This window comes from Mauremys mutica, chromosome 7 (genome assembly GCF_020497125.1).
Source record: "Mauremys mutica isolate MM-2020 ecotype Southern chromosome 7, ASM2049712v1, whole genome shotgun sequence".
In the NCBI taxonomy this organism is placed as follows: Eukaryota; Metazoa; Chordata; order Testudines; family Geoemydidae; genus Mauremys; species Mauremys mutica.
This window is the reverse complement of record NC_059078.1, coordinates 110,541,575-110,556,356: the sequence shown is the minus strand read 5'-3', so window position 1 is coordinate 110,556,356 and position 14,782 is coordinate 110,541,575. Positions and strand designations below refer to the sequence as shown.

The 14,782-nt window shown below is 40.5% G+C and overlaps 2 protein-coding genes across 3 annotated transcripts in view; one reads left to right on the top strand and one right to left on the bottom strand.

Annotated features, from left to right (window-relative positions):
- Window positions 1-1,350: 1,350 nt before the first annotated feature.
- On the bottom strand, window positions 1,351-8,679 carry C7H10orf88 (chromosome 7 C10orf88 homolog). 2 transcript variants are annotated; one of them, XM_045022734.1, is made up of 6 exons: window positions 8,595-8,679; window positions 7,232-7,435; window positions 6,249-6,318; window positions 5,420-5,626; window positions 3,677-4,152; window positions 1,351-1,930 (listed from the first exon to the last, which is right to left on the bottom strand). In XM_045022734.1, exons 1-6 carry the CDS (start codon window positions 8,633-8,635, stop codon window positions 1,702-1,704), a joined length of 1,227 nt encoding a protein of 408 aa, XP_044878669.1. In that variant the 5' UTR covers window positions 8,636-8,679; the 3' UTR covers window positions 1,351-1,701. The 2 variants fall into 2 exon arrangements, with proteins under 2 accessions (XP_044878669.1, XP_044878668.1); XM_045022733.1 differs by lacking the exon at window positions 8,595-8,679 and adding an exon at window positions 8,240-8,509 and having other exon boundaries at window positions 1,352-1,930.
- A 3,804-nt stretch (window positions 8,680-12,483) lies between these two features.
- Window positions 12,484-14,782, top strand: part of LOC123373652 (disintegrin and metalloproteinase domain-containing protein 9-like) — a 39,155-nt gene continuing 36,856 nt past the window's right edge. Inside the window, exon 1 of the mRNA XM_045022688.1 lies at window positions 12,484-12,933. Coding sequence (XP_044878623.1) covers window positions 12,864-12,933 — 70 coding nt within the window. The 5' untranslated portion in view covers window positions 12,484-12,863. The remainder of the gene's footprint in view (window positions 12,934-14,782) is intronic.

Sequence of the window (14,782 nt, the reverse complement as noted above, 5' to 3'; positions counted from 1 at the left end):
AAAAAAAAAACACAACAAAAAACACAACCCTGTGCTTTACAACTGCTGCCTTCTACATATAGTGAAGAATTTAGATTTGACCTACATAGCCTAAAATCATTTGGGTCCTTTCTCCCTCAAAGGCCTTCTCTATCCTTGTGATACTCTAGGAACTGCAATATTCTGAGATGCTTGAGCTGGTGGTTCCCTGGTTTAAGTAGGAAGAGGGGCTGCTGGCAGGGTCTTCTCAGTGAAGCAACCTCAACTCTGAAACTGACATCTTCTTTTGATCCTCTACAGTATCTGGATCTGCTGACCTTAAAGGCATACTGCAAGGCTCATCAGATTTTCTTTGAGTGAGGAAGCAGGAGAAGAGGAAGAAGAGATGGTGGTATGGAGAGATGGGGGAAGGAGAGAGAATGTAGGATATAGATCAGTCAATGGGGGCAGCTACTTAGTAGCCACTGCCCACACCGACTGTGTAGTATTTATTTTATAATTTGTACATTTTGGGTTAACATTTTAGATATTTGAATAGAATATATTAAATTAAGCTTGGAAATCAGTTTTGTCTTACATATTCTCAGATAGATAGGAATGAAGATTTTATTAATTTTACTCTAATTTGTTAAAGTTTAAGCAGAAACTTCAGATGTGTAGCTATCTCTGTCCTTCTGAAATATAGCTTCTCATGGTTCATGAGTCTGGAATTCTATTTTATAAGTAAAAATGCCCATAATTAAAAAACAAATACATATTGCTGTATTTCTTCAGAGAAAGAGGACTGTCTGCTTCTAAAAGGAAGATATTGCCTTTATTTCTGTCAAGCCGGATGCGCGTAGAACAACTGTAGTGTCTGCCAATGCAGTAGACACTGGTGAAAAAGGACTCTAAACCACCTTTCTACCTCCCTGATCCTGGAGCAACCATAATACTGTAGGGTCATTCCTCTGGTTCAGGATTACCATACTGCAGCAATCCTGTCTCATCATACTCCCTATATAAAAGGGGACCCCTTACCTGCCCCTTTAGGGCAGTTTTTGCTACTACTGTGGACTGAGGTTCTGACCAATATGAGAGACTAAATCCATCCAAGCAGTTGCGTGCTTCTTTTGAAACGAGCATCAATAGAGAAGGTCTGTCATTTAGGTCATTGATAATAGTCAATCTACTTTCTGTATTGTGCTTCAGTTCAGCTTCAGGTGTATCAGATGATGATTCTGAACTGGTGAATTAGAAGTAAAAAGGTACCCTATCTTTTTAACCCTTAACCAAAGAACTAAAATAAACTAAAACTAAACAAACTGAATTCTGTTTTTTAATCTTCTAGTAATGGGTTGCCAATAAAACAGAAAACAATTAAGCCAATATAAATAGAAAAGTTACAACTCACTTTATTTATAGCACATATTTCATAGTTCAAGTAGAGGTTGACAAAACCTATTCCAAGTGGCTTTTTAGAAATATTTTAAACTAAATAAGCCACAAAAATACATACAAAATTTACACTTATGAAAAATATTGATATTCTTAAAGATTACAGATGTTTTATAACACTAACATTTAGTGTACAATACCGAGCAAAATTACAGTAACACATGTAACAACTTGGGGGGGGGGGTTGAATTGATTTAATAAATATTAAGCTATGTAAAGACATCAAAATAAATACTTGCCCCTGGAAAGTATTTATACTGAGGTCCTGTCTTTTTCAAATATTTTCTATCTCTCTCCATTTGAGAGTCCTTCTCCAGAGCCATATTGTTCTTGTGACATTTTGTTCGATTTGGAGTTTTGAACCATGTCCATTAACAGAACAACTTTAGTATCTATATGTTCCTGAAGTTTCTGCATACTTAGATCAATATAGTCCATTAGTTTTTTCTCCATCAGTTCCATATTTTTGGATATGACCTTTTCCAAGTAGGAGCAAATAGGCTGTTGTTCCATTCTGCAAGAAATGTAAATATAAACAATTAGTCATTCCTATTTTTAATATGGAGTCAGTGAGCATGCTGGCTGGCTGACAGAGATCCCAGTGCCTCAAGGAAGGGCACTGAAGTTTTGAAGTATTACTGGGTTTCTCAGAATATGCACTCAGTAGAGGAGGTACTCTTAATGTTAAAGTCAAAATAAATAAATACATACATACATACTCCTTTACTACACAGAAGGCCTAATTTTGTCCAAACAGACACTGTGCAACATACATCAGTCAGGGCAAGACTGGCCCTATTTTACATTAGTATGTACATTTACCTGTACAACTAACCAAGATACTTTCTGTACAGTGTGCAAGAGTTAAGGTACTATGCTAATCTGTGTTTAATATAATCTTACCCCAATACTGAAAATGGTATTTTTTTGTTTAAGAAAAGATTAGCACACTAATCTGTACAAATTTCACTTTGCTTCCATAACTGCATAGTGAGAAACAAAGTTAGGGAATTCTCAGTAAAACAGTAGCACAAAAGCCACACATCATATCCATGATAGATTTACATTATTTATCATAGTATTTATGGGAGTATGAAATAGTGAAAAAAATACAGTGAGAGTATTCATCAATTAGGACCAGCCAGTTACAAGTTTCAACTTTTTCTGCCATTTAGGGTTGGGCTTTTTTAAACACAATCTTTTTGTACATATTTAAATGCAATAGCTAGATTTTCCCTCCCTCTCCCCTTTCTAAATGTCTCAAAAATTAATAGTTTGTACTAAAACTTTCCAGGATATTCACCATACCCAAACCAGGGGGGTGGGGAACCCTTGCTAAATCACTTCCCACATGTAACCAATGCAATGCCGTGTTTCGGTCAAGCTGCAACAGAGGGAAAGTTAGCTTGTGTCCTGTCATTTTTCATTGTTCCTATTCAGAACCCAGTGGGCAGTAGTATCAATAAACTGATCATCTTCAGTCTGCTGATACTTGGAAAGATATGAGCTTTAGCACAGGCAGACACTGGAGCTTTTCACTACGTGGAAAGACCCAAAAAATGAAGACCAGCAAGGAGGGTAGTGTAGTAGAGACAGCCCACTCATACAAGTTCTGGGAGAAAGAGAATGCATCTTTTGCCACTTAGCAGCCGTAGAAGATTTTGGAACAAGGCTTCACACATTTATCACATCTACTAGGCAGAGGCTCATAAATCAAAAAAAATGGAGCCACCAAGCACAGTTCAAGTAGAATGCCCAGATAAGGAACACCAGCACTTCCCCCTTTTCTGGTAGCTGAAGATGTCTGAATTCTCACCAGAGTACTGCCAACTATAAAGCACTCCTTTTCCTTTCTACCATCTTTCATAGCTTTAGACTATTATGTATCTGGTAACACGGGAGAGAAAAGGTAGAAGAGATTGATGGGATAAGTTAAAGATACGTAAACTGTGATAAAGGGGAAGAAAAGAGACACCTAGAATAATGCAGAAAAAGGTACACTAGGCTCTGTCGCTGGAAAGAAGCCAGGATTATGAAGATAATAAATATACTATTTCAAAAATGCTGATTGACCTTTTTAGTTAAATAGGAGTTCACAACTGTTTTATTCCTTTAAATTGCAATGGTGGGGCTTTGTGGTGTGTGGCCTTGGAGTACTGTCATGGCAGAATTTATTTTATTTTATTTTTTAAATACACTATTGCCAACAGGCACAATCCACAGGCTAGGACAAGTTGGATAAGTATCAAGCCTAACTTACCCAACAGTTTGAATGCCTTCCCCTTTAGCTACTGTACTCTTCTCAAAACGCTTATTCCCATCATCTAGTTGAAGATGATTTACTTGACTACATAAGTTTTGAAGAAAAGGAAGCAGCAGCCCAGAACTGGGCATATTTGGGTTTACACTTGCTTGCTCTTGCATGAATGATGACAACATAACTTTAAAATCATTTCCAGGAAGAGGAGTGTTTTGTTGCATAGTTTTAAGTCTTTCAAGATCAGGAATATTCTCTCTACCAGGTATCCGTGTGTTCACATCAGTATGTGTTTTTAAATCTTCAAAAACTGTTTCAGTTGTCAAACAACTTTTTAACGGAAAGGGTGCATTGGATGATTGGTTTAATCCTCTAAAAGCAGCTGCTTTGTGCAATCCATCAATTGTATGCTTGTCTCCAAAGACAGATTCCCTTTTTCCAAAGATACACTGAAGTTTGTCTCCAAGAGGAAAACTGTTCTAATGGAAATAAGAAAATGCACATATTCAATGTGTTATATTAATATAAATCTACAGAAGTAATAGATGTGCCTTTTCTCCCCCCCCCCACCAAAACTAAGCATTCTGTAGCATTTTAGAGAACTACAGCATTCATTCCATTCTCACCAGTGTAAAGTTTACTCAATGAATGTGATATGAAAATTTATTAGAATGAAAGTTATGTACTGATATTCTATAGAAAATAAAGAAACTTTCCCAGTAAAGAAATCATGTGAAAGTGATTAACATTTGCAAGATGAAGGTTTAGAATAGCTACCATTTCTTTTTAGACTGAACTTCAGTTATTGAAGTTGAAGTTGCAGGGGTCTGTACATATCCTTCTCTTTGCAGGATTAAAGCCTAAATCCAATAGTTATACTACAAGTACTTCTTTTATTTTGAGGAAACAAATTTTATTGTACTGAAGATACAAGGGTTTTTCCAAAACAAACAAAAAACCCTACCATACACACACCACACAATTCTCAATACAAAGTAGTGACAGCTCAGTTGTAACAAACAATATCTATCCTAAACTATTAAATTTATAGTAATAGTCTGCCATCTCAAGTTCCAGGATCACTTTTTATCATTTGATTTTAGCAAGGAAGTTGTGACCTTTTCCTTTTGGGTGCAAATCTCAGCGTCACCCATGTTTGGTTAGTTTAAGGCTGGATTTCTGCTACAAGTGGCTGATCCTTAAAAATAATTAATATTTCAGTTGGTGTAGAATGTGGCTGCAAAGATATTAAACGTTTTTTCCTACAGGAAAAACATTACACCTCACATATTCAGTGATATGCATTGATTAGCACCTAATTTTGAGGTGAAATGAAAGGTGTAAGTTTTGTCATACAAAACCTGAAATGGGTAGACTGTTGCTATAATACTACAGTTTAAAAAGGAACTACCTATAGCTACAGATCTCAACCTAACAGCCCCTCTGGTTTAAATGGAAAGGGAAGGAAGGTTTGGTGGGATAGTGTTTTTAGTGGGGAGTCTTCAACCCTGGAATTCAGTCAGTCAGCTTGGCTTTAGTGACCTTCAGAGCAAATAGCAAAGCTCATTTATGTTCCCAGGCTTATTACAGTGGTGGTGACTAAATGAGGTTTGAAATAATAAGAAGTTTGTTTGGAGAGGTCCTTAATCAAATGAGTTTGGAATATGCGTGTAACACAGACACAAAACACAAAGTCCTGGATTATGCCTTTTTATAAATTTAAATAAATAAAGTGTGGTAACTTGCCTTCTGCTGAAGTCGTACCATATTCATGAGTTGCTGGGCACCTGGAGATAACTTTGACCCCATGGATTCCACCATAGTTTGAACTCTGTCTAGATCTACGCTTGATCCTAGTGAAGAAAGATCTGAGGCAGATTTTGCAGAAACTGATTTTACTTGTACTACAATTTTAGTTATGAGTACTCTTTGTCTTTCACCAATGGAGAGCAGCTATTGAAAAACAAAGAAAAAATAATAAGATTTTAGAACAAAGTACTACTTTGGAAATTAAAAGATCATTTTATTGGAAAATTGAGACCTGTTTAATAGACTTCCTACTACTATTATTCTGAGCAGTGCTCATATTGAAATAGAATATGAGTGAAGATCAGTTGTGCTTAAGTGTTGGCAAGATAAGAGCCTATGTTTAAACTTTATGCATGTGAGTAGTCCCCATTGACTACAATAAGATTACTCACATATGTAAAGTTAAAAATTTGCATGTTTGTAGGATCAATGCCTAAAATTCCCATTGCGCACAAACTGTTAAATATCTAGAATGTCTATTTTACAAAATTATTTGTTTAAGAGCATTCCTCTCTCTCTCACACACACACACACACTTACTTTAATAATGACATTTTAAGACATTTGTGGTGTGGATTTGACATGAGAACCCTGGTATCAAAATCCACCTACATTTTTAAAGAGAATACTCAAACCACATCTCAGGTTGATATAAACCTAACTATCATCATCTGAACAACAGATAGTAATGCAAAAAACCATTAGTTAACTAAGTAATTTTTTTTAAAAATGACAATTTAAAACAGAATTTTGTGGAACTTCCTACCTTAATTCTACAAGAGGTTGTTGAGTACTCCAATTTAAGATATTTTTTGTATAAAGTAACCTTGTCATTTCTGTTAGAAAAATAAAATAAATGAGAGCTGTGAAGTCTCTATATGGTAAATGCTACATAAATGCTTTCTACAGGAGCACAAAAATATCGGCTATTATATTCAGATGATAATGAGAAAAGAGCAGAGTGGGTCATCTTTTAACAGAATATTTTGGTTTTCACACTGAAATTCAGTTTGGATTTAATCATACGGCATACATACACACAAGTACACATATAGTTCATTTTTTTCCACACATGGTATCCACAAGATTTTCTTCTAGTTTTGGCTTGACTGATTGGTTGGTTCTTAAATTAGCAAGTTAAACAACATAGCTGGCCAAATGTTGATGTATTGTAATTAAAGTCTACCTCCCCCAAATCCATAGGCAAAAATCTTGCAGCGTATAGAAGGAGAACCAATACTGACATATTTTCATTCCTCTCTTTGGAGCCATATATAAAGAGAATTTAAAGTGATCCTAAATGGCTTTTAGAGATTACTACTGAGTTAAATACTTTAGCTCACTGAAAACGGTAGCTGACAGCCTTAACTATTTGTTTGACACAGACAACACATTGGCAGCGTAAACCACTAATGTGCGTCAACAATGACATGGAAGGCCTACCTTGAAGGGTGAGAAGTGCAGTTGCTATGCCCATTCATTCCTTGGTCTCTCTTGAGACTGTCAAGGCAGCATAAATTGTGTTGGTGTTTTTTGTGATGTGGATATCTGACCACTAAAAACTCAATTGAGACAAAACACCCAGTAGATGGCAACATATTTTGTTCACTAAGACACCTGGGCTACATTTAAGCCAAAAGTCTAAAAGCAATATAATACATCACCAGTCCCCCTAAAACAGCCAGTTTCCTTTTTAATTGGATTTAATAAGCAAATACTAAACTGAGCCTACATAATGAAGACACTTACCTATCATTCTGGATGGTGCAGAAAGTCTGTCCCCTACCAGTTCCACAATACTCTTCTCCTACATATACTTCCATGTTTCTTGCCTCACTCAAAATTCCAACACAGACTATTTCCTCAGATCCATGAGGATCACACTGCAGGTACAGTAAGCAGGGAGTTTCCTTTTCATCATTTAAGCGCCTCTCCAAAACCACAGAGTTCTCACTAGAAATATAAGAAACATTCTGTTTCAGCAACGTAACATTTTATTTAATGTATGCTTTCCAGGTAACACTATAGTTTATAAAACATAAAACAAGAACTCTTCATTTAAAGTCATTCAGTTTTTAAGAGAACAGTTACATAACCTATATTTTTGTAACTGCAGTATTTACAACAAAAAACAAACACTACAATTACAGGTTGTGCGTGTGTGGGGGAGGGATATTTATATCACGTTTTACACATTTCAAACTTGCTGTGGATTCAGTCTGCAATGAAAATTAATGGCTCTGCCACATCTGAAGGAAGTTTTGCTCTCAAATACTGTTTTAAATTTCGGAGGGGGGGGGGAGAACGTGTGTGCTAGCAATATTTTTAGTTACACACAGGGAGATCCCTACCTTGAAATGTACTAATCAGCCCCACTGATGCTCTAGTTCTCACAGGACATGCTCCGATAAGCATATAAGCAGGTCTAGTTACTTCTCTTTCCATTAAAAGAGACAGCAGCAGTTGTAATCTCCCCAGGGGTAAAATACACCTGTTCGGACACAGTGAACCTGTGTGAAGACTCACTGCGAGCATGGGCAGCTATTCCGGCCTCAGTACAGCGCCTGGCACTCAGGAGAACAGCTCTGTAGCCAGGGCCCCGGCCTGAGCCCGTCGCACCCCACGGCGAGGGTATTAGGGGGTCTCGGGACTCCATGGGGCAGGAGAGGCTCAGATCCACACCCCGGCCGGGATCTGGATCAAGCCTCCACTTCCCCGCAAGGGTGTTACGTGTCTGCGCTCCCGGGCGTCCCTTACCCGTACTCGGGCGGCGCCAGCGCCTCGCCCTCACTGGCTCCCTCGGGAAGGAGGCGCAGGGTGTCCGCCAGGCCCCCGGGAGACGAGGGGGACACGCAGTCCCACGAGCAGCCGGCTGCGAGGCGGAGGGGGCCATTGGCGCTGCGGGGGCCGTTCTCGGTTACCGCCGCCGCCACCGCGCCCACCAGGCTGCCGCTCGCCATCGCAACCGTCCCGCTCGCTGCCAACCGTCCCCTGCCGCCCCGCGCCGGCCAGAAATACCCGGGCAGAACTGACTTCTACGGAGAACATGCTCCCCGCCGGCCACCGTTCCGAACGGAACGTCCGCCTGCCAACGGTCACGGGGCGTTCTTACCGAGCCGCTGATTGGCTCGCCACCTTCCCGTGCTTCCCCATCCCCCGCGCGTCTCAGGCCTCCAGCCCGCATGCGCAGGGGCACTGTCACCCGGAATCCCTTTGGTGGCGCGCGTGCCCGCAGTGGCCGTGGCCCTCGCTTCCGCTTCGGTGCGGAGCTTCTGAGCAAGCGCGCGCTAGGGCCAGGGCGGCGGGCGGAGTGAGAGGCCGGTGGTTGTGTGTGAAGCGGCCTGAGGGGAAAGTAGCTGCCGGGGTAACCCAGATAGCGCGTGGCTGGCAGCTGGGTCCTGGGCCCGTTACTAGGTCAGAAGAGCTGTGGGGAGGAAGCTGTGCAGCCCGAGCCCCATTCTGTGAAAGGCCCCAGAGTACGAACAGCGACGGCCTCAGCCCCATGTTCCCGTTCAGGGGGCTGCCACCGCCTCAGCCTCACGTTCCCCCTATGGGGGCTGCGCTCCCTCCCTGGGCATAGGCCCTGTCTCTGGGCTGAGGGAGGACGCGACCACGCGTGATTCTCCTGCCTTGCACCTTGAAGGACTCCTGCACACACCTATAATACCTTGTGCAGTTCTGGTCGCCTTAGCTCAAATATATATATATATATATATATATTCGCATTGGAAAAGGTACAGAGAAGAGCAACAAACATCATTAGGCGTATGGAACAGCTTTCGTAGGAGGAGAGATTAAAAAGATTGGGATTGTTCATCTTGGAAAAGAGATTACCAAGGGGAGAGGGATAGAGGTCTATAAATCATGCCTGGTGTGAAAAAAGTGAATAAGGAAGCATTATTTACATCTTCATATAACACAAGAACTAGAGGACACCCGATAAAATTAATAGGCAGCAGCAGGTTTTTGAAAGCAGATGCAAGTATTTCACACAATGAACAGTCAAGCTGTGGAACTTTTTGCCAGAGGATGTTGTGATGGACAAGACGATAACAGGGTTCAAAAAAGAAGTAGATAAATTCATGGAGGCTAGGTCCATCAATGGCTATTAGCCAGGATGGGCAGGGATGGTGTCTCTAGCCTGTTTGCCAGAACCTGGGAATGGCTGATGGGACTGATGATTACCTGTTCTGTTCATTCCCATTGAAGCACCTGGCATTCACCACTATTGGAAGATAGGATAGTGGGAAAGATAGATCTTTGACCTGACCCAGTATGGGCAGTCTTATGTACTTTTCTCCTGGTCCCTGCAAGGTTTTCTCTGGTTTCACCATTGGTGGGTGGATTGTGGGGGCCCTGTCTGTAACATGCTGTGAGAGGTATGGAGTGGGGGGGACTAGGGCATATGAATCATCCTGAAAAATCAGACTAGATGTAGATAAAAGAGTTTGAGATATCTGTGCTTGTGGTTATCTCTGTCACGTTGGTTAGGTTGCAATGAGCATATGAGGTCAAGAGCAAATAGATGGGCATTTATAAAAATCTGACAAAGGAATAAGGCGCTCCTCCCCTTTCCCGCCCTCCCCCTAGAAAAATCAGTGATTATTTCTTCATAACATCCATGTGAGGTAGATAAGTAAAGATGTGGAAAAGCTATGGGCTTGATCCTGCACTGTTGAAGGGAATTTTGCTGTTGATTTAATTTTGGAACAGCATCAGAGCCTAAATACATAATGTGATCTAGTACACTTTCTGCTAAAAAAAGAGTTGATTGCTGGCTGGCTTTCATGCAGACAGTCTTCACATTTGTTTCAGAATTTGTTACTGAACAAATTATTTCATTGGATATTTATTGCGATTGATTATGAACTGTTTCACCTAATTGAAAATTCTTGTGTCTGAAGCAAACTTTTGTGTGAGGAAAGTATTAAGAAACCCAGAAGACTATCAAATCTTGATAGTAAAAACAAGGATTTCAGTCTTCAATTTAAACAGTAAGACGTGAAAGGCACTGCATTTGGGGAAATTTCGATATTGCTGTTAGAGGGTGTCAGAACCACGGGTCACCTAGTGAAGTTAATAGGCAGCGGGTTTAAAACAAAAGGAAGTACTACTTTATACAACACACAGTCAACCTGTGGATACAGGCCAAAACTATAAATAGGTTAAAAAAAGAATTAGATAAGTTCATGGAGGATAGGTCCATTAATGGTTATAAGCCAAGATAGCCGGGGACACAACCCCATGCTCTGGGTGTCCTAATCCTCTAGCTGCCAGAAGCGGGGAGTCAGTGATGGGCTAGATCACTCAATAGTTGCCCTGTTCTGTTCATTCTCTCTGAAGCATCTGGCAAGTGTCACTGCTGGAAGAGAGGATACTGGGCTGGATGCACCATTAGTCCTACCCAGTATGGTCTTTCTTATGTTTTTATGTTTTATTATCTTTATCTTGAGGATCCTTCCTCATATAGGGTCTGATCCAGCTTCAGCTGAAGTCAATATTAAAACCTCCCTCTACTTCAGTAGTGTAGCATCAAATCTTTGTTTTCTAAGGCTCTGATCATGCAAAGACATGCACATGCTTTTCATGCTTTGAGATCAGCAGGACTGTTCTGTGTAATATTAAGTACACGTGTAAGTCTTTACAGGATCGGGATCTAACTTTACAGAAATTATACACTTTTCAGAGTGGAATCAGTGCTGTCCTTGCCTTGGTTGTCAGGAATTTTATTATACAGCAAGTGAAAGAGCTCTCAATCTCCCATCCCTCTAGCTGACCTGGAAAACAAACGTCCAGATCTAGACATCCAACTTGAGTCTTCTGCCTGATCATGGAGAAGGCTAATAATTGGTCATTGACCAACCCTATCACTATGTATGTATTTTAAAAAGTATATATTATTTGAAAAAAATGCCCAATAACAGCTTTTTTTTTTTTTTACTACCAAAGTTATTGTAAAAGCTGTTTCAGTGAGATGAAAAAGACCACTGAATATGTGATAGCAACAAGGACCTTTTTTCCTGCTTATTACTCAGGCATAACTGTGCTGTTGGGTTAAGGCATAAAGTCATAGAGCCCAAATCTGTAAACATTGCATGTATGGTAGTCCAAAATGAATTTGTTGAACGCTGATGAGACACCACAGAAATTAGAGATGGAAAAGATCTATTAAGTTATGCATTTGTTTCCGGTGATTTATTTTGCATTAGGACGCTACACGGGTTCAGATTTCTTTCTTTCTTTCTTGTAGTGCAACTTTATCTGCTCAAAATCGGGCAACTGAAGTATGCAATTGTTGTGACTCCTTACATTTTGGCTGAAGAAACATAATTAGATGACTGTAAAGAGAAAAATCTCTAAAACCTGTAATAAGCACAAATTTGTATCACAAATGCAATAGGTGTCTTCCTGTTTTGTATGAAGTCCCTGTTTACATGGGAATCCAGAGAATGTGCCTGTGCTCTATCAGCATCTGGAAAAAATGAATTTCAGAATTCCTAGTAAAATTGCAAAACAAAAGTACCACCTCTTCTCAGTAAATATTTTAATGGCAAGAAGATGGTGCTGCATAATTTTCAAAACGTTTTGTCCAGTTCATCCAACTGAAAAACATTTTTTTCTACTTTGGGCAAAGATGTGGCATATAAAAATTCAGCAAGATCTTTTTGCTTTTGAGAAAGTTAAAGGTTGACTCAAAATAAGACTTATGATGGGAAGGTTTATTGTTAACTATGGAGGAAAAGTGACGTGAGCATCACCATAATTACATTCTGTTCCATTTCTGGATTATATGGTTAATGTGTGATTTCTGTGTGTTCATAGGGACAATATTTTCAAACATTTTTCTGAAATAAAAACTCCTAAAGTGTAAAACAAAGAACAATTACAATTGAACCTGAGTAATTCTGGTGCATTTTAAGCTGCATTTTTGTTGAGCAGGTTCATATGAACTCAATAACCTAGCTTATATGATGCTTTGTTTTCCCGTCTAGCATTTGAGAGTATATTGTTGCTGGTCTTTGATCTCAAAGGGTTTTAGAATAAATCAGTTTTGTCTTGTCATCCTTACGATGGGGTCAGTCAGCTGGCTTTCTGCAGTCAGCATTTACGATCATGTTATACTGGGTTTTGTTGTAAGTTGTCTAACCAGTTTTTGAAAAAGCACAATGTGAGACATTTTACTTCCCTCTTCCTTGGGAGTGTTTGCTAACATACCTGAAATATTTTTTCAATGCTATCTATTGTTTGCCTTGACAACAAAAGATTCTAGTTTTTCTAGTTCTTTCACTTAAGGGAAACTGCTGGTAAGAGCACCATCCAAAGTAAAACTGTGTTTCTGAACATCTTAGTAGGTGAACTGTTTGCTCAGAGAAAAATAACCATGTTAAAATGCAGCTTACTTTTGTTTGGTTTTGGACTAATATTTATTGGAAAGCCAGTTCGTACAGCAGGTGAGTTTCAGTTTTAATATTCAGTGAGAAAGTTGCTGCAAGTTATGCTTGTGCACATAAGTCATGATCCAGAACTCTTTATTCAAGCAAAATTCTTATACAAGTCCCAGAGAAATGTATTGACTGCAGGATGAGGTCTGTAGATGTATCTTTTTTTCAGTGTGACAAGTGTGTAAGTATGGTGTGTTCTTTTTCTGCTTCATTGGCCAGCATATATAACAAGTAGTCTTTCCTATTTTACCATCTGAACAGACTGGAATTTTGACTGTAATGATCCTAGTCAGCTTAATAATGCACATTTATTCCAATAACCAGGTTTATGTTCCTTGATTTCACTTGTAGTATGATATTGTATTATGGTAGTGCTTAGAAGCCAGGGCCCCATCGTGCTAGGCTCTGTAGAAAGTATTTGTTGTGACAGTTGGAATAACTGTAGCCATCATCTGTGATGAACAATGGATAAAAAATTTCAGGTCTTCTGTGATATGAGGGAATTCTCCCTGAAAACAATTGTGTATATTTGTTGTACTTCTCATTTTTTAATTTCTTATTCATTTTCATTTAGGATTCAACAAAATAATAGTGTGTATGGACCATTACTTATACAGCTATATATTTGTGATTCAATTACAGTAATTTTTTTACTTCCCTCTCCTTCTAGTATCAAGGTATAAATTAGTAGAACTTGTTTTAAAAATTAATTTGGTGATGTATTATATCTCTGATCATACAGCATTGTAAAGATAATTGGATAAATGAGATGTGTTTCCACTCCAATGCCATACTTTCACATAAACAGACTATGAGAAAATTCAATTTTATTGACACTTAATGGGGATGCTCATGGGTTAGATGAGGACAGGATTTTATTCAATACGTAGAAAATTAGCTTTGTTACTGGACATTTCAGTATTCAGTATTTTTACAGGTGTGGTATTAGCATAAAATTATGACCCTCGATCTCTGGAGTTCTAAACCCTATTCTGACCCTGACTCAATGTCCTCTGTGGGTTCCGGAAAGACACTTAGTTCATCTGTGCCTCAGGTCTCTCATCTGCTAAAAGTGGATAAAAATCAGAGGTGAAAGTAAGCCAGTACAGGCCGGTACCGAGGACCGGTAAGAAAAGGTGCAGTAGCTACCGGCAAGAAAATGGAGCATTCTCTCCCTCTCTGACTCCTCCTCCTGGCTCCAGCAATATTGAGGGTCTGGGGGCCTGGCTTCACAAATTTTTGGGGCCGGGTCTCCCCCTGGCCCCACTTGCTGGCCCCACCTGCTGCCCCCCCCCACCTCCTCTGAGTGTGCCCCTGCCCCCATGCACCTCCCTGGGTCCTGGAGCAGAGCGTTTGTCTCTCCCCGTCCCCTGCAGCTCCATGCTGCCTGACTGCATTAACTGCTGCCACAGCGTCCTAGTGTCCCCCTCCACTACTGCTAGGGCAGGCTGCCCTTCCCCCTCAGACCTTTTCATTTTCTGGTGGGACCCTCCACCAGTACAGCTGCCCCCCTGCCCGCAGTCAGTGCTCTTGCCCCACGCTGGGCAAGGGACAGCTCCAGTGAGGCTACATGAGGGGCAGCAGCAGGGGAGGATGTGCACATGTGATGGCAGCCCCCCCCCCCCCCCGAAGCATGGCACCCACCACAAGGGAGGCAAGGGGGATTCCTGGACCTGAGAGGGGCCCTAAGAGCACGTGCAGTGACAGTGGGGGGGGGGTGCTGCTGGAGGGGGGAGAAGGGGGTCCCTACCCCAGAGCTAGCTGCTGCCAGCAGGGAGAGGGCTGGGGGAATTCCTTCTCTCTGGCTTCAGTCCCAGGGCAGCCTGCCTGCACCCCAAACTCATCCCCAGCCCTGCCC